The sequence below is a fragment of the Cryptomeria japonica genome, chromosome 3, assembly GCF_030272615.1.
Source record: "Cryptomeria japonica chromosome 3, Sugi_1.0, whole genome shotgun sequence".
Taxonomy (NCBI): Eukaryota; Viridiplantae; Streptophyta; class Pinopsida; order Cupressales; family Cupressaceae; genus Cryptomeria; species Cryptomeria japonica.
Window position 1 is genome coordinate 35,246,591 of NC_081407.1, and position 26,115 is coordinate 35,272,705.

The 26,115-nt window shown below is 37.8% G+C and overlaps 1 protein-coding gene across 2 annotated transcripts in view; it reads right to left on the minus strand.

The window, feature by feature from the left end:
- Window positions 1–7,218: 7,218 nt before the first annotated feature.
- LOC131046742 (uncharacterized) overlaps window positions 7,219–26,115 on the minus strand; it is a 213,024-nt gene continuing 194,127 nt past the window's right edge. For both annotated transcript variants that reach the window (XM_057980532.2, XM_057980531.2), the window contains exon 5: window positions 7,219–7,687. In XM_057980532.2, coding sequence (XP_057836515.2) covers window positions 7,568–7,687 — 120 coding nt within the window. In that variant the 3' untranslated portion in view covers window positions 7,219–7,567. The remainder of the gene's footprint in view (window positions 7,688–26,115) is intronic.

A 26,115-nucleotide genomic window follows, 5' to 3' on the forward strand; every position in this document is an offset into this window, starting at 1 on the left:
TATAGTTATACATTATTAAATATATACATATGATTAATTCATAATCATATTTCAAGATTAATATTTAAGCAAGAAACTTATTAAATACATAATGCAAATAATGGATTAAAACTTGTAGAGGATAGATATCAAATGCTTAAGGCCAATAGGCCAATTAAGCATTTGATTTTATCGATTAGAATTATCTGACCGAAGTTACAAAACATTAACAGATGTAACTTCACATATCCTCTTGGCCTCTTCCAACTGGAGTTTCAGATCAAAAATTGTTGTCTTGGTCTCCTCAAGTGATTGCTTCAAACGATCTTGTTCTTCTGCAGCAGTACACTTAACCTTTTTGAGTTCCCTTCTTTTTTTACTTATTTCCTCAAGAGCACTTATGAGCTCACCTTCCAATTCCACTTCAGCTTCAATGTCTTCATCTTCATTAGCTTCATCAACCGGTTCATCTAGTGCCATAAACATATTGGTTTCTCTTTTATCCTCACAATAGTCATTTTTAGAGGCACTTTCTTCATCTGTGGCATCATCTTTAAAAGCATACATGTTGTTCTGCTTCCGGTAGCTTCTTCTGTCTTGTCGGCAGGCTTTCTTCTTTTTATCCTTACTCAAAGGTCTGCTGGTGCTTTGTTGCTCCTCTCCAGCATTCTCACCATAGGGACATTTTGAAGCAAAGTGTCCTATTTTACCACAGTTGAAACATTTGAGAGGTAATTTTCCTTTGTACTTACCGGATCCTATTTCAAGCTTCCTTACAAATTTTGCTACCACTGTGTCCAAGTCTTCCCTAGATTATCTATCAATAATTTCTTCCTTACCCTTTTTGATGGAGTTGAAAGTAGCCTCTTTCTTTGAAATTCTTTCACTGGTTGTTTTCATCTCATAAGTGGTCAGGGATCCAAATAACTCATCCATTGAAAAGGTTTTCAGATCCTTGGTTTCTTCTATTGTAGAGACCTTTGTATTGTACTTAGATGTGAGAGATCTAAGAACCTTTTTGATAGTGACTTCATCAGCTATATCTTCTCCAAGTCCTCTAATAGTGTTTACTGTTTCATCAATTCTTTGAAAATAATCAGCAATCTTCTCTTCATCTTTCATCTTCAAGCCATCAAGCTGACCTCTTAGTGTTTGCAGTTTAGCCTCTTTGACCTTGACATCTCCTTCAAACAATCTTTTCAACTTATCCCAAGTTTCCTTGGCAGATGAGCAGTGCATAACATTAACGAACTCATTATCAGACAAACCACTAAGAATAGCATGCTTGGCCTTGGCATTGTTTTCATACTTCTTAGCATCTGGATCTGTAGGAGTAACATTTGGGACAGTATGCCCATTGTTCACAGACATCCAAACATCAAAACCTAGGGAGGATAGATAGGTTTCCATTCTTCTGCACCAGAAGGCATAGTTGGTACCATCAAACATGGGAGCTTTGGAGGAGGACAATTCATTCATTGTCATTGTGTTCTTAAACCAAAATCTACCCATGAAGGAGAAAGCTTTGACAAACAGGGAACCTAAGGCTCTGATACCAATTGTATAATACAAGATATCACTGAGAGGGGGGTGAATTAGTGATTATAAACAATTTCAAACAAAGTGTGCAACCGGTAGGATAATGGAAACACTAATAAGCAACTACACACGAGCACATCACATAACACTGGATATACGACGAAAACCCAATGTGGAAAAAACCTCCGTGAGAAATGTTGCTGGAGATCTATTGCTCCAATATAGCCTCACAATGAAATAACAGTTTTACAATGTTTAGGGCACCAACCCAAGGAGCACCAACCCCTAGCAATTTATGGGCACCTACCCAAAGGAGCACCAACCCCTATTCTATTATGAGCACCAACTCAAAGAGCACCAACCCCTAATCTATTCTGAGCACCAACCCCTAATCTATTCTGAGCACCAACTTAAGGAGCATCAACCCCTACACCGAGCACCCACTCACTGAAATACAATGAGATATAAAATCAATACAATGATAAACACCTGGTTACATATGAGTTTTGTAACACCTGCAAACAATTCTCTCTGCTAGTTAAACTCTTTTATGTCACACTGCTTCTTCTTTACCGGTCCTCTGTTCTTACTGTGTGAATCCTCTACAACTTAGTTTTTGCCTTGCCGGATCTTCTATGAAACTCACTCTGCTCTCCTTCACTCTCTGCTGCTATCTTATCGGTTTAACAGACTGTTATACTGTGTAACAGTTTATCGGTAACCTCAACCCTCGTCGGTAACACCTATCTTACTGGTTCTTCTCCAACACTCAGTCGTTCCAATATTCTTCTATCAAATTCATAATGATCTACTCTTGCCTCCTAGAGATTCACTTTATCATAAATCTCTCATCCAACATCCAATCTCTTAGATCTACAATCTGCACATTTATACTTTTGCTTTCTCGCCAAAACAAAAACTCAAACTTCATGCACTTAGGGTTTTCTTCATTGACCTCGATCCATATCAAATTGGATCTCATCTTCTTGAATCGACAACCTGCAACAGTTCAGCAAAAAGCTATGTCCTCTTATTATTCTTCTTCCTATAAACGTTTACTATATTTAGCAAATTGGACTCCGTACATCAGTCTAAATTTTGTTGATCACAATAAATGATCTAGCAATTTCCTTCTCCAGATCAGCAAGACGATCAGATATCCTGCTTCGATCGTAATGTCAAAGAATAAAATCTTTGCCCTTCAATCTTCTTTGAGCCGCAATCCTCTACAACCGATCCGTGTTTTTCGCAGTCGACATTTAATACCAACCTAGTCAGCAATTACCTCGTCGACGCACCATTCACCTACCACTACATGTTCGCCACCTGGAGTCCACTTGACATCTCTGTCAACATCCAGCTCACGTGATTTGTGTCGGTTCAAACTCAGTCACCGACCGAACATGCTACTAGTATACACTAACTGGTTAACCTTCATATCGTGCACTTCTTTGTTCTGTCGGTTAGAACATGTTATATGAAACCGCACTTACTTACTGGGTTTGTTTGCTTACCGGTTGACATGTCCGCACTTACTTACCGGGTTTGCATCCCATACCGATTGACATCAACATGCCAACAATCTTCAATGCCAATAACAACATCTTGCATACCGGTTGACATCAATGACAATACAATGCCAACAGTAGCCTTGTAACCATATTGCATGAATGTCTTGAAAGGAAGCTAAGGTGCAAAAAATGCTTCCTAACAATAATCTAATGGGGGAGATGATGCAAATTTTCTTTACAAAATCTTAAATATTACAGAAAAAAGAAACACAATCATAAGGAGATAATGAACATACATAAAGATATACAATAATGGACACAAGATATACTATGGGGAAAACCCTTTCAGGAGAAAAAAACCCCACTCCAAAAGCACGGTACTTTGCATTCCAATAAACTAATGGTTACAATACAATATCAACACTTAGCTTCTTCAACAACAGTCTGCAACTAACAATCCACAATCTAAATCAATTCCAACAATGTAACACTTCACCTGCAAAACACAACATGACTAATACTCTCCAAGGCTACCATATATAGAGAAATACAACTCAAGAGGTAGATTCTAGATGAAGATACAAGATAGGGTTGTGCAAAACATTGGGCCCTATTTTTTAGCCATAAAAAATTATGCAAATAAAACATGTATATCTTCAAAAGAATCCTCATTCAAACCTCCTAAGTTGGGTGATAGATGCTCTTATGCATCTTACATCTCTCATAAGCATATGTCATAACTTATAGCACTTACAACTATAAGAGAATCCATCATAAATAACTATTATTAGTTGATTCTCTTACAGGTAGTCATAACCCAACTTGGGCACCCATCTTCTCCATGCAAAAGGTATCTCTTGCCACTTACCTATTTTGTCATAGAATTTGTCATAGGTTGTCATATGTACGTGTCATAGAATCTTGTCATAAAACTATCATAACATGACATTTGTCAAGATTTTTGAAGTGGGATGCATGCTTCCACATGTGCAACATATGTGCCATACAATCATCGCCAAGTAGGATCCACCAAGCCTGTGGGTCTCACTAGATGACTAGACTTTTGTAGGCAATTAATAAATTAAATATAACAAATAAATGCACTAATCAATGTTAAGATTTGCAAAGATTGAGACACCTCAATCCCTACATGTCTCAAAACAATCAATATGATTTATCTTCAAAAGGAGGTGAACATTCTATGTGTTATCATATGCAAGCTCACGTGCTAGTCTCAATTGCTTACACTAAAGTGCAAACCATTATGTACAATTCCTTGAATCTTGTGCAACATGTGCTATAATAGAAACCATGTTGCACAAGCACACACAAATATCTTTGTTGTGTTATTTGCACAACATTGGGAACCATATTGTGCACTTGCATGTAACAACAAGAAACAAAAATGCACAGTTTTGCAAAGACTCCATAGGTTTTGCACAATCCTTCTCATCATGAGTCACTCACACAACACCAAGGATCATGCTACACAACATCAAATACATCTCTAAGTTATGCACCACACCACATTTACAACTACATATGCTAGCACATACAAGGCACTTGGTCCATGACTCAATGAAGAACCCTATATAACATCTCAGAAAACCATGCAACATTTTCATCCACACAAGCATTAAATGTAACTCTTAAAGTTGTCATAGGATATACTACTTGTTAACACAAAGAGCAATGAGAAACCAAATCATTGGGAGATTAAGCAACATGTGTGGAAGTTCAACAACTTCAAATTCCATAACGACCCTTTGTCTTCACATACATGTAATCTACAAATGTCTAATATTAATTAGCAAGCATATGTAGGATAGATAGAAGATATAATGCTATGGACAAAACACATAAATTAATTTAACATTTTGTTGAACTTACAGTATTGTTCTCTACTTGAACTTTGTCTCCTCATTGCTTATGTGTGCACATAACACATCCAAATCCACAATTAGAGCATTATACCCGAAATTGCATGGACACAGATACGAATACAAATACGGATATGGTATCAGATACGAACATTTTTAAGACTCCCAATATGGATACAATTGGATACAACATTCATAAAAAAACACATACACATATTTAACACAATTTTCTATGTTATTAAAGGAAATTTTCATTACTTCAAAAGCAATATAGACACATCATTGCTACATATATAATTATAAGTTGATTTAACAATTTAGAATATGCAAAAATAGTAGAGTTGCATTGAAAGATATCACAAAAAATGGGTCACTGAAATAGGAAAAAAAATCATTTATCTTTCTTATTTGGTGTAGGTTTTATTTATACCAAAAAAAATTTAATGCATGAAAGAAGTTTTTTAGATTAAATTTAGGAAGATATACATCAAAAAAAAAAAAAATTAAAAAAATATCACATAGAATCCGGCATGGTTGGAAAATCAAGGTTTTTTGGGCACACATGGGTACAGTATACAATGTGTATGCAGGCCGTATCGGATACAGAGATACACGCACCCAAGGAGGGGCAGAGGAGTTTTCAGCTACTCTGGTTATACCTTAAACCATCAAGGATTTGGATCAGACATATTATGTTTTGTATAGACAATAGTTGTGTCTTTTCTAAATAACATAGAGGAATATCACCAAAGAAGCCAACATTAAGCAGAGTTATAAGCAACCTTATAGCTGCCTAACTCCTTGAATGTAATACTGTATACTACCATTCTTTGTATCTATAACAAGAAGACGATGAACACACTATTCAACTTACTAGAGAAGAAGCTAACATAGGCGTTCCATGCATTTAACCTCTCAAATATTGCACAAAAATATTATTAAAACTTTGCATTACAATTCTCATTTATGTGTCTAACTTATTCTAATATAATATTCCTCTTCCCGTAAGTCATCTACACTTCCATATAGTTTCTTAGTTTTTGTCATTTATGTTTATGCTTCTACCGTAGCACATTTAGTCCATTGTGTTTATCCACCAAGAACCATCTTGTAGATCATAATTGCATACAAATCATAAGGTTACCATTCATTTATTTCATACTTTAAAGAAAATAAACAGCGATTTTTGTATACATTTACAAATATATTGCATCACAGTTCTCATTTATGTGTCTATCTTATTCTACTATTCCTCTTTCTGTAAATCATCTACTCTTCCATATAGTGTCGTAGCCTTTGTCATTAATGCTTATGCTTCTACCGTAGCACATTTAGTCCATTGTGTCTATCCACCAAGTACCATCTTGTAGATCATAATTGCATACAAATCATAAGGCTACTATTTATTTATTTCATACTTCAAACGAAATAAACAGAAATTTTTGTATACATTTACAAACATATTGCAACACAGTTGTCATTTATGTATCCAACTTATTCTACTATTCCTCTTTCTGTAAGTCGTCTCCACTAATGTTTATGCTTTTGTTGTAGACTTTTTAGTCCATTGTGTCTATTCACCAAGTGACATCTTGTAGATGGTAATTGCATATAAATCATAAGCTGCTATTTATTTATTTCTTACTTCAAGAACAATGAACATAAATTTTTGTATACATTTACAAACATATGTAGAAACCATGTCATACTTTAAATGATTTCAAATATTAAATATGATAGATGTCTACTGATTAATGTATATATGAATTATACATACCATGAATGATTCCAAACATTAGAGAGAGTGAGAAAGGGAGTTGGAGAGGTAGGGTGCAAGGGAGGGAGAAAGAGAGAGAGGTGGGAGGAAGGTGGTGGGGGTATGACGGGTGGGCACGGGGATGATTGTGGGTTAGAGGTAGAGGACAACAATAAGGGAAAGAGAAGTTTGCATATCAAGTTTTGTAAGGAAATATTTATTAAATTTTGTAAAGAAATATTTTTTATTTTTCAATTATCTGACCAACCTTGTTCATCAGAATACTATATCATCCACTATCATACCACAATGAAAATTTGAGTTTTATGTTTGAAAAAAATTCAAATATAATTGTACTTGAATACATAAATATTATATATTAAATATATTAAAAAATGGAAATTTGAGTTTTATGTTTGAAAAAAATTCAAATATAATTGTACTTGAATACATAAATATTATATACTAAATATATTAAAAAATGGCTACAACATGTTTTAGCCAATCAAAATGAGAATAAATTATATACAAATAATAGACAGTATATCCAGGATTTCTTGGTGTCAAAACATAAAGGTATTAGTGTTCAAAATTTATAAAACATAAAAAAGAGAACTTGGTTCTCCAAAGCAGGTAGATAAAACCGCTTTGGCCATTTTACTTTTTAAATTAGGACCTTTTTGAGCTCTACAGAACCAACAACGGCCTGTCAAACTACAATCATTATGAAGTGGAGAATTGTGCATAATACAACATTTTTAATCTCTTGATTACATATCCAATATAATAGGTAAATAGTTCTTTAACAAAGTAATTAATAACTGGATCAATGTAAATCTCTCTGTGAAGGAAAACAATATCCATATTGAACACATGACAAAGAATTAAACATTTCCAGTTAGTTAAACATTCTTATCAACATCTCTGTTAGTTCCACTCATGCCCAAGCTATGCGAGAATTCTGCACGGGTTGCTTCAATCTTCTTTTGATTTAAATGCCACCTCATGGAAATTTTTTCGACCTATCCCAAGAGATGAAGAGACAGAAAAATGTTATTCCAACTATACTGTTGTTGCTCAAATGGCATACAGAAGATGAAAAAGTGTAACATTAGTATGCATGCGAATTGAGGGGATTAATTGCATACAAACTCCAAGTCTGCTAAAAAACATTAATGCTTACGAGGAAAAAGGACAGGTTTTAGTATATATTTACCAACATCAATGAGGAAATAAAATATGCATATTGATTATATGACTGAACCATGCTCAAAGACTTCAAACGATTTGAGACATCAAATAGATAGAATGGGGAGAAGGACGAGGGTGGAGGCAAAAAAGAGAGAGGAAGGGAGAGAGCAGAGATATGAGAGGGGAGGCAAAGGAATTTGCTAGTCAGTTTTTGCAAATACTAATTACTCGACCAACTTTCATAACGTCTTGATTAAATGTATATGTCAAAGTGTTACTCGACTTCATATCATGAAGGTTGTAAGAGGGACTTCCTTTATTGCCATTAAAAGCCTGCATTAATGTTAGAAGTTCAAGCATTTTCTATTGACATACTTTGGAAAGGGCATGAACTTTTCTTTTGGGAAAGAATGAAAAGAACCTTGAACCTTGTAGATCCTTTGGAGCAAGTGAAGGCCTCCTCTAAGTCCATATGGTTTACATGGTGTAATAAACATTCCTTAAATAAAAGGATATATTGTAGGCTGGATAGATTCTGTGGGAATAGAGAGCTTGAATCTTTCAATGGAAACCATGGTGGGAATCTTGTTTCAGTCTACCCTTCCTCAATGCCTGACCATTCTCCTATTGAAGCTTCCATGTGTTTTGGCCCTTCACCTTCTGCTCAAATGAAGACCCAACCCTCTTCCTTTAAACTAAATTACACTCTTCTCCGTGACCAAGACTATCTTGCTGGCATAAGAACTGTTACTGCTCTGTCCAAAAACTGTACAAAAACCTGAATAAAAGCCTAAACCCTATCCAAAAGTGGGATTCACTTGTGATGAGGGCAAAACCCGAGACACAGAAAAACACAGCAAAAGAGACACAAAAGATCTATATTATTATTATCTGAATACTATTTGCAATACATACAATTACATATAAGAGGAATAAACCCTCTCAGGCTGCAACACAACAACTTACAGAGTTTTCTGCAAATCCCTTACAATGCAATTTTTCCAACCCAGAAACTAAACTTCCAAAAACTCACATCCAACAACTAACTCCCAAGTTTCCTCATATGAGTCCTAAATAGCCTTTTTCCCGTTTGGAACCAAAATTACAATTTAGAAATTACCATTTGGGGGAAACGCCAAATCTTGAAATTGGAAATATAAAAATTTAGCCAAATTCGAAAACTGGAAACTTTCCGAAAATTGTCCAACTTCCGGCAACCATAACTTTTGATCCGAGAATTGGATTGACATGCCGTTTAAAGTGTCGGAAATCTCTCTGAGTGGAGAATATGCTAAGAACCCACTCTGCCGATTCCCGCCATTTTCAGGGCCATTTGGAACCGTTTAATGCCTCAAACCTGACTTGTAAGAATTTTTTTCGGTTTTTCGAGAAACTGAAACTTGAATAACTTTCACACCGTAAATGATTTTAATCTGATTCTTACACCAAAGTGCTTATTTTTCCATTCTCAAGCTTCCCGCAAAATTCGAGCTCCATCCACCATTAAATAAATACTTTCTATTTTTGGCAATTGTCTAGAAAAAGCAGCTTGTCAATTCTGAAAGTTGGAATATCTTATTTGTCTAATTGGGTATCTGTTGATGTGTGTTTTATGCACATAACATTTCAGAATAAAATACCAAGGTAATTTACCCTCTCTTGAACAAAATCACCTCAGATGCTAAGAATGAGATCAACTAAAATGATTCCAAGGTTTCTACATGTCAGGTCTTGACAAGTGGGTAACTCAATGGTCGATGTGAATTGTTGTGTTCACTTGGGGACTTACGCAAATGTTAGGATTATCTTCTTTGATCATGAAAATGCGGAATAGGTGTATTGACAACTTAGGTTTATCAATGAAGCTTTGGACTTAATTCTTACTAAAAATGGGCAAAAGGAATAGGGTTCAGGAAATCTATTCTAGGCTAGGAATGTAGGAAATGATGAACAAATCTAGTGGAATCAAACTAGGCAAGGTCTCACAAACAAGTATTGACACAAGCATAGTGCAATCGTCTAAGGTATACTTAAAGATTTTCAGACTATCACCATCAAACATTGACACCATCCAAGTTGATGCTTGTCAAGGGACATGTAATAGTTGAAGTTAAGCTTACTCAAATTTCCAGTTGACCACACAAGGCGCACTTAACAATGACAAGAGGCTAGTGGTATGGATTAAGGATTCCACGCAAATATCTTCAACAAATCTTTCACTCAAATCTAACATACATTAAAAATAAATTCTAATCTAACTTGGAGGAATTGAGAACCATGAATGCAAAGACAACACTTGAAGAGCAAAATCACCAACAATTGAACAATGATTATGATTCAAATAGCTGCACCATATACCAACAATTCTACAAAAACTCTCTTACAAAAGAGAGACAAGGAGGCATATATAGAGTCTCTTACAAAATGGATGGCCGAGATTGATCCAAGATCATGCCAACAAAACCCTAGAGTTGCCCTAATTAGGGTTTACATAAAAAATGGTGCCACCTACATATGGCCCAATAACAAGATACCTAGTCATCAAATAGGGAATCTTCTAGAAGATTTATCCCTGCATCTCTCTGTCTCTCTCCTAGCATCAAGAATCTAGCCAATACTGAATCTAACTCCATGAAAATGCTAGGCAAGGTATCCTGTTGTAAATCAATCACGTCAAGTGAATCCGAGCAAGCATCCAAAGTGTTCTCCAAATCTAGCATGAGCTTCTGCGAACTATGAACATGAATCAACAAAGAGACCAAGTCATCTAACTGACTCTTCTTCAAAGAGTCCAACTGGCAAAAATACATAAATTTCATCTTGTCCGTTAATTCGGCTAAGTGTAAACCACTAGCATCACTAACATCAACACCCAATAATTCCTCAATCGAGGCAAGGATCTTCATCTAAATGTCCTGAATCAATCCCTCCGTCTCCATACAATTCAACTGGGCGTTCTCATAAGTTGATTTCTTCACGGCTAATGAACAATACCAGCCATGGAAATCGTATCTGTCTCCACTGTGCACAATGTTCTCGCTGACCAAGGTGGAATTAGGAATCCTCTTCAAAGCCTGGAGGCGTGGAATAGTTTTCTCTTGGATAGGCCAGAATTCTTCCCAAACTCCCTCCAAATACTGGATTCTAAATACAAGTCCTGTTGTCATATCATATGCATGGACAAACTGAGTAAGGAAATCATCTGCCTGCTTTCTTGTTCTCTCAATCCACTTTTCCACCTCCGAGAGTGTATCTCTCGCTACCTCATAGTGTGAATGTATTCCATGGTCAACCGCAATAGGGGAAATAAGGGTGAGATTTTCACGCCTTATCCCTGCAATATACTCTCTAAGTCTGATATTCTCTTCTTTGTACCTTTCTTTCTCCACAATCTCTTTGTCTAACCTAGCAACAATTGCCTTGAGGTTTTCACCAACCTCTTGAAACTCTTGCTCTCTGGATGTACGACCAAGGGCAACTGAAGTGATCTGGAAATCCATAGGAGTAGCAATGTCCGCTGTTACGCCTGCAATAGGAACAACAACCTGCGCAATCCGCATTCCTGTCTCATCTCTAGCTATGTGCGACAAAACCTCCACTCTCTTAGGTTCCTTCTCCTTAACATTCCTAGCTAGGTAGTCATCAATGTCATCAATAGGTTGTACCTCTATCATTTTCTTACTTTTCTCCATACTTCTCATCAGCCAATCAGGAATAGCGGCCATCTCCATGCCATCATCGAGACACATTTCTTGATCAAGTCCTCTCAAAGCCAAGATAACATCATCATCGTCATCATCAGGATTATTCATGGTCAAATCGTATATCTCATTTCCCAAACTAACTTCCAAAAGGACAGTAGGGGATCTCGGTTGATCATCATTCTCATTTGGAGGTGCAAATGTCGCTGTGGCATGTAACTCCTGAATATTCTCTAGTAGTATGACTGTGTTGGAACACTGTTGGGTTTCCTTGTTCTGCTCTGTTATTTCAATCACCTTAATTGACGAGACACTGAGAGGTGATGGAGTGGTAGGTGGAGGAATGATAGTCTTATGTTTCTTCTTCTTCACCTCCTCAATCTTCTTCCCTCTGGCCTTGACTTCTCCTGACGTGTTCTTCCTTCTCTTGGGAGCTTGACTCTCTTCGTCTGCATGAATCCTGACATCATTGATAGTCCTCTGATCATCCTCGGAAGTAGACTCTTTCGGCTTCATCCTTTCATAAGTGAAGGGAACACCCATATCAACTAACTTATTCATCTGTATATCTACCCATGCACGGGAGAAACTCAAGACCTCTCTCATCAATACATTCAAATCAATCTCTTCTGACTCTGACCAATTTGGCAATAAGATTGCCTTCTTCATTTCATTCTCATACTGTGGATGCATATGATCCGTATCATCTAACACTTGATCAGGAATGAGGAAAAGTCCACATTTCCTCATGAAATCCACTGACATTCTGAACCACCTTCGTCTCTTCACTGCTTGCTCGTCCATCAGGTCGGCCCAATAATCTTCTATGTCTACTTTATGGATGAACTTCTCTCCCCTAATCCTTCCTACTTTCTTATCTAGATCAAATCTTTCTCTTTTCTTATATGTTGCGAATCGATAGAATGCAAGCTCCTCACTCACAGTGCTGGCGGCTAAGGCAGACTAGCATACCTCTGATGTCTTCCCAACTAAAATAGGGAATGTCATGCATGTCCTATGCTTCTCTCTTTGAATGGCATCAAACTCTAGAAGTTGTCTCACCACTTCCAACAAAATCATTCTGTCGGTCGGATACCTAGGAAGCCTATAGGGTTCGTATTGAAACCCATGAATCCTAAGGTACGTGGAAGTGGGAAACTGAATATACCACGATCCATCTTTCTCTATTAACTCTGTTGCCTCCTTGGACAATCTTCTGTGGATTCCGCCTTCCAGCATCCGCGTGATGTACATAGTAAATGCATCATTCACTCTCTTACAGTCTTCAATTATGTACATGCTCAGCTGGGGGTAGCATTCATGACTCCTGAATTGTCCTTGCCCATTCCCGACTTCACCTTTGCATATCAATCCTCTGTATGAAACAAACCGTGAAAGCAGGTATACCGGGTAAGAAGTCATGGCGAATGACTTGGACCGCTCTACATTCCTCAGCTGAAAGTCTAGATTGTCACTTATAATCTTAGGCCAATTTACCAATGTCCCTCTAAGACAATCTTGGATGAAATAGAACATCCATCCATCAAATATTGCTCCCTGCGGCATCCCCATCACTCCGTTGAGCAGGAATATTAAGTCGCTATACTCCTCTTTGAAGTCTATGCACATGAATGTCTTGGGAGCCTTGGATTGATGAGACCTAGGCTCAATCATCCACTCTTTGTTTATCATATTCTTATAAGCACCCATCTTCTTCGTGTACCGCTCTTTATATTCATCCTTGGGCGCATCCTTCATATCTGTTCCGCGTGGAATTCCGAACACCTCAGCAATAGCATCCTCAGCAAGGTAGGCAATGACAATGCCCTTAGGAGTTTTGATCATTCGCGTGAGAGGATCATAACATCGTGCACACTCCAGGATAACCTCACTGCATTGTATGGACTGTGGAAATCCAGCGGTATGAAAAATACCACTCTTCATAATGTTCACATATGCTAGGGAAGGAACCTGATTTCCGACTCTGAACATCCGTTGTCGCATCTGGTTCATGTCCAGGAAATTGTTGACGTGTCTGAAATCGCATTGCTGCAAACTCCATATGGCCAACGCAGAATAGAATAACTAGCTGAGTATCCTATCCTCTCTTGAGATAAGGAAGTCCCTAATGCTGTTTTTGGTTTGATCAAAGGGGATGACCTCAAGGTTTTGATTGTCAGGTCTTGACTGCAGGATTACTCAATGGTCGATGTGTTTTGCTAGAAACACAAGGGGACTTACGATTTGCAACAAGCTAGTCTGCTGTGATTCTCGAATTACGCAATAAAGAGCAAAAGGAAAGGGTTAGGAGATCTAAAACTAATCAACACGGGTATGCGGGTAGACGGATTCAACATAACCAATTCCTGCTTGGCCAGAATAGCTCACAACCTTGCAGGAGCGGTGCAATCTTCAAAGGGACTTGGAAGATTTTCAGACTGGAGATGCACAACTAAGCACCCAATTCTGGCGCAGCTCAGATGGACACCTGCAATTGAACTAAGCACAATTAAAGGCTCAGGTTAACCATACAAAAGGATACACAATCAGTATATCCTCAATGGTATGAGCCCGAATCTATCAAATACCTGCACACCCAAAATAGAAAGATCTATCTAAAATGCTGAGAGAAACCATGCAAACAGGATGAAAACAAGACAATAAACACCAATTCAATGTCTATATATTGATTTCAGCTGCCTATTACAACAATTTCTGCAACATCTCTATGCTACTGCTTAAAATCTAACCTATTCTAACTCTAAAATCTAACTCTCAACCGAGTCTAACAATCTCTAACCATCTAACTATCTAACAATCTAACCCTTTACAAAAGAAAGGCCTCTGCCTTTTATAGATATTACAATTTTGAATCAAAGGCTAGGATGGACTGCATCCAAGGGTCCGGATCTGCCTTCCAGAAGCTAGCAGCTTTAACCCATGCCAAATTAATTCTCAGTTATCCAACCAGCAACTATCTCAACTACCTGCCACTATTTGGCTATAATTCAGGTCTATCCAATCTTCTTGGTGGTTGGGAATAGTTATCCACAAAAATATCTTGTGCGGGACCCATAGGCAGTTTACAATAAAGCAGTTTCAGTTTTAAAACTGAATTTCTGGACTTAAATCCAGCTGTGCACTTTCTTGAGAATGCATAGATTGAGTGTTCTTTTGCTTTTTGCCTTCAATCTCGTCAGTGGACTTCATCTTTGTGGTCTGGTGGCACACTTCCCAATGCTCGGTTTTTCTCGTGCTCTTGCATCTTTTATTTTCCAGTCTTCAGCGCCTGGCCTTGAATTGCGATCCTTCCTTGAATTGCGTTTGAGGCGTTCTCCTGGTTCTCCAATGACGTCCTGCGATCAATCAACCAATTTCATTTCATTAAATCAATTTGAAAAATTAATTAATTAATTTAACAAATATTAAATCTAATTACGATGTCTGGCTCAAGAAGTTCTTTGTGAGATGTATCTTGAAAATGCTTCTCCTTTCTCTTCGAATGTGAAATCTGATCCTTGGTCTTGATAGTGTTTGGGCGATTTACTTCTGCGTGATTTTACCTTTGGAGTCTTGGGCGTTTTGAATGGGTTTATGGCGTTTTGAAAACTTCTTCTAGCGCGACTCTGGAGGTTTGAAGAGCTCCTGCAAAATTTTAAAATCCTAACACTCATGCCTTTTCTGGTGAATTTCGGAGAATAGGGGGGGGAGTTTTGCAGACTTTAAACTTCACGTCTCCATCTTCTAAATTACGAACTCTGTGTTTTTTCTCCAACTCGCGACTTTTGGGATATGGAGGCCCTTCCAAAACTTAAACTTCGTATTGATCCTAAGTGCGAACTTCGGAGGCTTTCATGTTTTCGGAGGATTCAAACGTTTTGGCAATTCTAAACAAACTGCGAACCTCTAGAAGCCTTCGGCGTTTTCGGACCATCTAACACTTTCGCAAAAAAAACTTCGAACCCTAAGCCCAATCTTGCAAATAGAAGAAACTTCGGAGTATTTAGCATGTTTTGCAAATTTCGCGTCTCTACGTTTTGGCGAACTGGAGGCATCTTCGACCATGCATTGCCTTTAGCATTCCGCGATTTTCAGGCTTCTGGTGAATTAAAAGAATTTCAGACTATTTAGATGTTTCTACAACATAAAAAAACTTCGGACCCTTTCAACATTTTTTGCAAGTTATGAAAAACTTCGGACCTTTTAGACCTCTTTGCAAGTTTGTCAAACTTTGAATTTCGGCCCCAAGGTCCGAATTTGGAAGTCTAAGGTGAATTTCGGAGCATTTAAACATTTTTGCGAACTCTATCATTTTCGGACCTAAAGCACTTTTTTGCAACATTTCACATTTTCGGACCTCCAACCAGTTTTTGCAACATTTCACTTTTTCAACTTTTTGCCCCAGGGTCCGAAATTGGGCATTTTAAGTGAAATTCGGACCTAAAGCACCTTTTTGCAACATTTCACATTTTCGGACCTCCAGCCAGTTTTTGCAACATTTCACTTTTTCAACTTTTTGCCCCGAGGTCCGAAATTGGGCATTTTAAGTGAAATTTGGACCTAAAGCACCTTTTTGCAACATTTCACATTTTCAACTTTTTGCCCCAGGGTCCGAATTTGGAGGTCTAAAGTGAATTTCGGACCTCTAGGGTCTTTTTGCAACATTTCACTCTCGCCGAAGGATCATTTTATGGAATATAACATTTAAGTATAAGTTTCTTATACTTTAAGTTATATTCCATATATACTTTCAACATGTTTGAGAGTGGTTTCGGCCCTCCAGGAGTTATATTGCAAATTCTAGTTTTTGGAGGATTCCTCAGTTTTCCAGACTTGGTCAAATTTTAGGATCGGGACATTCCAAACTTAGCCAAATTTCAGGATCAGGACATTCCAGACTTAGCCAAATTTCAGGGCATTTGAAGATCAAGATGACATTCCAGACTCCATCACTCACCAACTTGACCCTTCATATCCCCTTCCTCTTCCGCAAAGACAGAAAGGCACAAATCGGGGAGGTCCCTGTCCAAGACGGGGATGGGTGTGCGATTCGCACAACAGAAATGCATGTTTGTATCTGTGATCTCCCTCCATCTGGATGAAATCTTGAGCTCTGGATAAAATCCAGTCTCCAACATCTTCAGTAGTTCTTTCCTTTCCTTAAATCCGAACTTCGACATCGCACCTGTACGAAGCTTAAAGTTAGACTTAGGAAAATAAATAATGTTCTTGATAAAATTCCTGACTTTCTAAAGATTTTAGCTAATTAGAGCATGAAGTCAGGAAAATAGTCCACACTCTTGGTAGATTTTGACAATTAGATTCAAAATGTGACAATGCTAGGGCATGGAAACCCTCTATGAAATTCATTAATACCTCTTTATACTTAGAAATTATGCAAACTAAAGTGCAAAAGAGTATACCGAATCAACGATGACTAAGGAAAGGTGTGAAAGGTTGTGTTTTCACACAAGGTATGTAGGAGGACACCTTCCGCGGTCAAAATGGAGGTTACAAATCTTGAGACAGCCTGCAACTAATAAATTAACTTCTCAAAACATGTTGCAATCCTTCAAAAATATGCACAAACTTGATAAAAATCAGTCTTGATGATGAAAATAATCAATCTTGGAAACATGAGTATGGCTGGTAAAAGATAAATTAATGAGGACAAGCAACCAATAACACAGTTGCAGACCTTGAGACAGCCTTCTAATGGTCTGAAAATGGTCTGAGAATAGCAAGCAATATTGGTAGACAAAATCGCCGAAGTTGCAGCTGGCTGGGCAATAAAAGTCAAGTCTAAAAAATGAATGTGCAGCCAACAATGGAGGTCAAAACCTGAAGCAAACTCAGATCTGAAGCAAATGACAGCAAGTAGGGAGGCAAAGGTGGCATCAAACATGCATGGAATCCACCAAAGTATGCTCCAAACAAAAAATGAACTTTTCCAGCCATGGCGCCATTTCCAAATCTGAAAAAAAATGTCTTCAATGCATACTTCAATCTGCCAACAATGGTCTGAAAATGGTCTGAGAACAGCAAGCAATAATGGTAAACAAAATCGCCAAAGCCTCAAACACCAAAAATCACCAATTTCCACCAAAAATCGCCAAACTTGGAAAATCGCCAAACTTGGGAAAAATCGAAAATCTGGAAATGATCTTCAATGGCAGCAATGGAAAGGATTGCCAAGCTGGAAAAAATGGAGGAGAAAAGAATCCTCAATCCAACACTTCGCCAAAATTCGCCAATAAGAGAGAAAAATCGCCAAACATGGAGACACCTGGCAAACTTAAATAATAAAATATTGCTGGAGACTCCTCTCTTATACTTGCTTTTGCCTCTCACTTTCACCACACAAGCAATGTGGGATAAAACACTTTCTTATATACTTGTTTGGTAAAACTAACTTGCTTCTAGAAGGGTAGAAACATTAAATGCTTATTGCAAGTTATTTAATTTTGTTTTAAAATTTTAAATAATCGTCAATCATCATTTTTTTTAAAACAATTAAATGGGGCTCACTTATTAAATATTTCAATTTTAAGTGAAAATTGAGCCTCTGGGGAAAATCGATATGGGTATAGATTAAAAAATCCCATTAAAAATCATTTAACACGTCAAAAATTCCCCCCAAGGGAAAATCGATCCTAGTATGGACAAAAATCCATACTCAAACTCATCAAAATGCACACAAAATAGGCCAGGGGAAAATCGATGGGGGCATGGACAAGGAATCCACACAAAAATTCACTTCATTTGCAAAAAAATACTCCTTGGTGGAATTTCGACCTCAGTCTGGATGAAAATCCGGACTTAAAACTCATCAAAATGCTCTCAGTCGAAAATCGACTTGGGTATGGACTGAGAGTCTGCACAAAAATCCACATTAACTTGTCATAAAACAGCCTGGTGGAAAATCGACCCAGGCATGGAATCATCCTCAACTTCATCTGCACTCTAGTCCGCACTCCCGGTGGAAAAACAAAGGCAATCTGGAGAAATCCTGACACTTAGCCAAATTTTAGTGCTTCCAGGGGAAAAACAACCCAAGCATGGATAAACAGTGGTGGAAAATCATAGCCAGTATGGATTTCAGGGGAAACCCATGTGTAGTGTGGATTTTGAGTGGGGGAAAAGGGTGGGTAGTCTGGAATGTGAGGGAAAAAGCACCTCTAGCATGGAATTTGACCTTTTAACCCTTGGAATATGGATTTCCCTTAGGAATTTGACATTTTAACCACTCATAATCACTTAGAAACTTCAAAATTAGATTGGACTTAAGCAAATTTTCCAAAAATTGAGCGAAACACTAGGAAATTTGTCAGGATAAAGTGCGAAATCAACTTAAATAATACCTTAGGAGCAAGAAAACATCTCCAAAAGGTATGGGAATACCATGGCACTTTAAAATCACCGACGTGCGTGTTTAAAAACACGTTAATGCTCAAGAAGGTTAACACTTACACAAAATTTAGGATCATTAAAATTCCAACGTTTGCAACTTGATCCTATAACCTCAAAAACCCTAAATGGCACTAGGCATGATCAAAACTCCGAGACTCAGGCACGGGAAACATAAAATTGCCCACTAAGCAGCCAAAACCCTAACCTAACAATGCAAAAAGCCGAAAAAGAGGGGGTCCCTGTTAGCAATGGGGCGATGTGTGAAAAGGTCACAACAGTATCCACAAATAAAAACATTAAAATAAAATTAACTAAATAGAAATATTTTTGGGTGATGCAGGATTGCCCTTACACCATCGAATGCTCCTACATCAGCTTGTGTTTGTACGGAGGAACTTGTTTTAAGTGGTTAGTAGAAAGAAAACTTTGGACAAAAATAAGCTAGATAACCTGCTCCACAAAAAATTGCTTCTACTTGAGGGTCAATTGCACACTAACAGTCCTAGCATTCAGTTGGAAGCCAATCTTATTAGGACCAAATCTCTCCTCAGAAAGCTCCAAAATTACAAATTTTAAGGCCAAAAGATTCGAGCCAAGATGAATTGGCTCCAGGAAGGACAGTGAGGCACTAAAACTTCTTTAACGTGATTAAGCATAAGCAAAACATGGAGGAGATATGACCAATTGTTGACAATAGAACTATTTCAAAAGACCATCTATGGAGGAGGCATTCCATTCCTTTTTTCAGAAATTCTTCTCATTAGAAAAAGATGATAAAACTCTTGAAGCCAAAGAATTCTGCCTCAAAATGATACCTAGATAACTTGTTTTAGGTGGTTAGTAGAAAGAAAACTTTGGACAGAAATAAGCTAGATAACCTGCTCCACAAAAAATTGCTTCTACTTGAGGGTCAATTGCACACTAACAGTCCTAGCATTCAGTTGGAAGCCAATCTTATTAGGACCAAATCTCTCCTTAGAAAGCTCCAAAATTATAAATTTTAAGGCCAAAAGATTCAAGCCAAGATGAATTGGCTCCAGGAAGGACAGTGAGGCACTAAAACTTCTTTAACTTGATTAAGCATAAGCAAAACATGGATGAGATATGACCAATTGTTGACAATAGAACTATTTCAAAAGACCATCTATGGAGGAGGCATTCCATTCCTTTTTTCAGAAACTCCTCATTAGAAGAAGATGATAAAGCTCTTGAAGCCAGAGAATTCTGCCTCAAAATGATACCTAAAAAAGTTAGCTCTGAAGATGCTAGGGTTCTTGATAAAGCTATCACTATCTCAGAAATTGAAAATACAATTAAATCATTGGCAAATGGTAAATCCCCTACAGCAGATAGGCTTATTGCTGAATTCTACAAAGCCAACGTATATTGGATAGGGTCTGATTGCTAGAGTTCTTCAATGCAACCTTTCAAAATAATTCTATGGGCCACAACATGAACAAGGGGATCATTGAATTGATCCCCAAAGAGGGAGATAGAACACTGATTAAAAATTGGAGGTCCATCACCCTCCTAAATGTATCTTACAAGGTACTAGCAAAAACTCTTGCTGGAAGGTTGACAAAGGTTCTTGGGAAGATAGTTTCAGTCATCCAAACTAGCTTCATAAAAGGAAGATACATACTTGAAAAACTGATTACAAGCTGGGAGAGTATGCACTAGGCTAAACATGATAAACAAAATGTAGCAATGATTCTATTGGATTTTGAGAACGCCAATGACAAGATTGAGTGGCCATTTGTGCTTGAGATGCTGAAAGCTTTTGGCTTTCCCCCTAAATTCTGCAAGTGGGTTAATATTCTCTTCAATGACTCCTCTACTCGTGTGGATGTGAATGGGAGTTCACATAGCCCATAGTTCTTCAAAGGTCCATCAAACAAAGCTGCCCTATAGCCCCTGCCCTATTTAAGATTGTAGGCTGATGTACTACATTATGTACTTAGATCTAACTTGATCTCTCCTCCAATCAATGGTATTAGACTTCCTAATCACGAACAGATACTAAATGCTCAATTTGCTGATGACACTGCATTGTTCATTGAACTAACAAAGGCTAACTTTGACAATATAATCAAAAGACTGGAGGTGTTTTGTGCTGCATCAGGTTTGAAGATCTCCCCTCATTAATCAACAATAATTGAATGGACTAAAGGTCCTTCTAACTGGCTTGTAAATAAAGAATGACAATGGGCTGATCCATACAAGGTGATGAGATAGTTGGACATACCATTTGCTGTCTCCCCCTCTTTGAAAGCATGTGGGAATGGGTCTTTCAAAAAATAAAAAATAAACATACAAAATGGCAAACTCACTTGCTCTCTCTTGTAGGTAGAATTCAGGTTGTACAAAGAGTCATTGCATCTCATGAGTCCAACATTCCTCTGCTTGATTATTTGCTAATGTCCAGTTTGGTAAACTTCAAAAGATCCTAAGAGAATTATTGTGGTCAGATGGTAAACGCAATATGAAGAGGCACGATGTGAACTGGACCTAGTGTTGTTTGCCAAACAGTATGGGAGGCCTAGAAGGAGATGAAACCTCAAAATTTCTGATCAGGAATAATTTGGCACTGTCCAAACCAAAAAAGGGTAAACTTTGGGCCCCCTGCACATTCATGATATTCTATTTGGCAAGTTTAAGGTTAGAGTTTTGTGCTTGGCTATATTTACCACTCTTTGAAAGGCTCGAAGTAAAGTTAGGTAGTTGGTTTTAAATGGAGCTGTAATTGATAAAATCTCCTCCATAGCGTGTTTTAAATAGATCTATTTGGTGGAATATTGCTCCAAACAGGAAGCCTCTGGCACCATCTCAAGGCTTCTCTGCCAAGATTTGGAACTCTTTGGGGGGTCAAGATGATGGAGAAGCTTTTGGTAAATGGCAAATTGAGGACTTGGGAGCAGATGGGGACTAAGTATGTAATGTCCTAATTTTAAGGTTCTCTTGCACTGCAATTGACTTTGGCTTTCTCGATGGGTGTCTATTTTGTCAAAGGAGTTATTTGATGTTGTAAGTGATCTCAGGTGGTTTGGACTCCTCCTACGCATCTTTCAGAAGTGATTTCCAACTTCTGGTATGCTCTCCAAGAATCTTGAAGAGGATTTTTGTTAATTTTAGCAATCAGATTAACAATAAATAACAGAAAAATCGGAATGCAATGAAGAACAAACACATAACACACAGATACCCTGGGAAAACCTCCCTCTTGGAGGAAAAACCCAGCATCAAAAAGGTCTCAGATCTGATGTATTAGAGCAGAAATAAACAATTACAAATTCGCCCAGCTAGGGCTAGATAGGAGCAGACTTATCTGAATGTTAAACTCATGTGATAGTGAGCAGACCCTAGGGCAGAGTAGAATCAGATTTCTTCAGCCTGAAGATGCACGCACAACATGAAGGGAAGCCACCACCTTTGAGATGATACACATGACAAGGAGAGCTCCCAACCAAGTTCGCTATGCAAGGAATTAGATTTGTTGTTCTCCAAAGTGAATTTGCTGGTCTTGAATGCTAGCAGATCAGAATTCGTATGGCAGAAGATATACGCTTAACAGAAGTAGATTTCGCTGGAGGAGTGAATATGTTCTAAGGCTTTATCTTGCCTTACATATATATGAGTTACAAAAGATCTAATAGTCTTGGTCGGCCACAAGGAGTTTGGTGCCAAGATGTAATTTGAATTTACAATAACAAGTTCCATTCACTTGAGTCCTGCCCTATAACACGTTACCCTTTACATTTTGCTTATGCGCCCAAATAGGGCCTGCCCTTTTAATATTACAAGTTACAATTTTGGGCCCAACCCCAATTACATTAAGTGACCGTACAATATACAAATAAATTTTAATGGCCAAGGGCCACATTAAAATTTAATACGCTAGGAATCCGACCTAGCTATTTTCAACACTCCCTTTTAGCTAGAGAGGATTCAGTCAGCTATAGTGTAATCATGCATCATGGACTTCTTTATGAGATTCATCTTACATTGCCCACAGAGGATGAATGTAACCTGCAAGAAAACAATCAAAACTTTCCATCTTGCATTGCCCGCAAAGGGTGGAAGAGGTCTTTCACCTCAATCTTCTCCTAGAGAAGGATATACTGTCACCTTGCATTGCCCGCAAAGGGTGACTCCACCATGCATTGCCCGCAGAGGGTGGAAGATGCTACTTGATGCATCACTAAGACTAAGACTCCCTCTCAATCATAACTGGATTCTCCACAATTCCAAGCCTATCTCTGAAGTATTCAAACTTCACACGAGCAAGGGGCTTGGTGAGAATGTATGCAACCTGTTCATCAATGCTGACATATTTCAGCTGTAAGGCACCTCTTTGTACCATATCACGAACATAGTGATAGTGAGTTTCCACATGTTTTGATCTGTCATGAAACACAGGATTAACAGACATTTTAATACAACTTTGATTATCACAATGAATAACTGTGGGTTCCCAAGGTTGTCCAAACAACCCAGCAAGAAGCTTTTGAAGCCACACAGCTTCTCTTGATGCAACACTCGATGCAATATACTCAGTTTCTGCAGTACTCAAGGCTACTGAGGACTGTTTCCTGCTGGCCCAGGAAATCACAGCAGAACCCAAACTAAAACAGATACCTGAAGTGCTCTTCCTATCTCTAACACTTTCTGCCCAATCAGAATCTGAGTAACCCTCCAAGGTAATGATAGTGTTGATTGGATACTTCAGCCCATAGCCAACAGTTCCACGTAAGTATCTCAAAATATGTTTGGCTGCAACAAGGTGAACGTGCTTTGGCTTGTTCATAAACTGGCTGAGTGCACTCACCACATAACAAATGTCTGGTCTAGTGTTCACCAGGTACATCAATGATCCAATCAACTGCTTGTACTTAGAAGGATCTGCAAAATCAGAGTTAGTTGCAAATAAACTCAATTTCTTCAAGTTAGTTTCCATAAGAGTAGACATGGGTTTGCAATCCAACATTCCAAATCTATTCAGAATATCAACAATATATTTTCCTTGATTTAGAATGATTTCATTAGGTCTTTGCCACACTTCTAATCCTAGAAAGTAATGCATTAGACCTAAATCCTTTATTTCAAATTCAGTAGCTAATTCTTTCTTACATCTAATAATGAGACTATCTTCACCAGTTAGAAATAAACCATCCACATATAAAACCAAAATTAGCATTTCATTACCAAATACTTTAAAGTAAAGGTTAGGATCGGCATCATTCTTACAGAATCCTAGACTTACTAAATACTTATCAATTCTTTCATGCCAAGCTCGAGGGCTTTCTTGAGGCCATAAAGAGCTTTATTTAATCTGCACACAAGAGATTCTTTGCTATGAATCTCATAACCTTCTGGTTGTTCAACATAAACTTCTTCCTCAATGACACCATTAAGGAAGGTTGTCTTTACATCCATCTGATGTAACTTCCAACCTTTAGCTGCAACAATAGCTATAATAGTTCTAATAGAAGTATTTCTAGCAATAGGAGCAAATGTTTCCTCATAATCTATACCTTCCTTTTGAGAAAAACCACGTGCAACAAATCTAGCTTTATATTTCTCAATACTACCATCAGTAGCATGTTTAATTTTAAACAACCATTTAGAAGAAACAACAAACTTACCTTTAGGTCAAGGCACAATATCCCAGACATCATTCTTGATGATGGATTGATACTCTTCGTCCATAGCTTGTTTCCATGTTTGCTGGTTCATAGCTTCTTCTATGCTTGATGGTTCAGTCTCAATTATATTGCACATCATTGCAACATAGTTTGAGAATTTTTGAGGTCTTCGGCTTTCTCTAAATGTTCCTTGGGGAGCAGCAAACTTTTCTGCTTCTTGAATTGTGCTCCTAACCCAAAGTGGTCTTTTCTTGCTAACTGCAATATCTCTAGGTCCATCAGTTGGATCCAAGGGCTCAGAAGGATCACTACAATCAATGTGTTGAGGATGCTCAATAGGCTCCCTCTGAATCTCAGGGGAATCTCTCTGAATCTCAAGGTTAGTATCAATATCCATATTTTGATTATCAACAATTTCTTTATCATTGTTAACAAGATAACCTTTAGATTTCTTAAAAGCAATATTCTCTTCAAAAGTAACATCTCTACTTACCTCAATATACCTTTGTCCTGGAATGTAGATGCGGAAAGCTTTGGAGGACTCACTGTATCCAACAAGTATGTCTTTCTTCCCGGATTGTTCTAGCTTAGTTCTCTTTTCCTTTGGAACATGAACATAGACAGGACTTCCAAAAATCCTTAGGTGACTGATGTCTAGTTTGACTCCAATGAATGCTTCTCCAGGAGTCATGTTCTTCAATACTCGATGAGGATCTATTCTAAATATATACTGCGGTTTTGGAAGCCTCGGCCCATAAGAAGGTTTGAAGATCCTGATCATGAATCATGGCTTTAGCAGTTTCAACAATGGATCTATTCTTCCTTTCAGCTACTCCATTTTGCTGAGGGTTGTAGGGAACGCAAAACTCCCTCTTAATTCTTGTCTCTACACAAAAATCATGAAAGCTACTTGAGGTGTATTCACCTCCATTATCAGATCTTAACATTTTAATTCTTTTACCAGACATATTCTCAACTAAGGCTTTAAATTCTTTGAACCTACTTAGCACTTCATCAAATTCTTTTGTTTTCAGAAAATAAATCCAAGTCTTTCTAGAAAAATCATCTATAAATGTAACCTAATATAGAAATCCACTGAGAGAAGGAACTGACATAGGTCCACATAAGTCAGAATGGACAAGTGCCAATTTTTCCTTGGTTATACTTTCACTTTTATGAAATGGTTTTTTACTATTCTTACCTAATGCACAACCTTTGCAAGTATCATCATGAAAATGACTAAGTTTAAGCATACCTTTAACTATCTTTTCAAGTGAAGGAAGTGCCTGGAAGTGAAAGTGACCAAGCCTTTTGTGTCATAGCTCGCTAGATTCAGGAGCCTCATGAATGTGTGCTTGAACAGGGTGAGTTGAAAGCTTATACAAACTATCATATCTATTTCCAATAACACGAGCAGATTTAAAACTAGATTTCTTAGGCCATGCAAGTACTCTACCCTCAGAAAATGCTACTTGATAACCTTTATCTTCTAGGGCAGAAATGGAG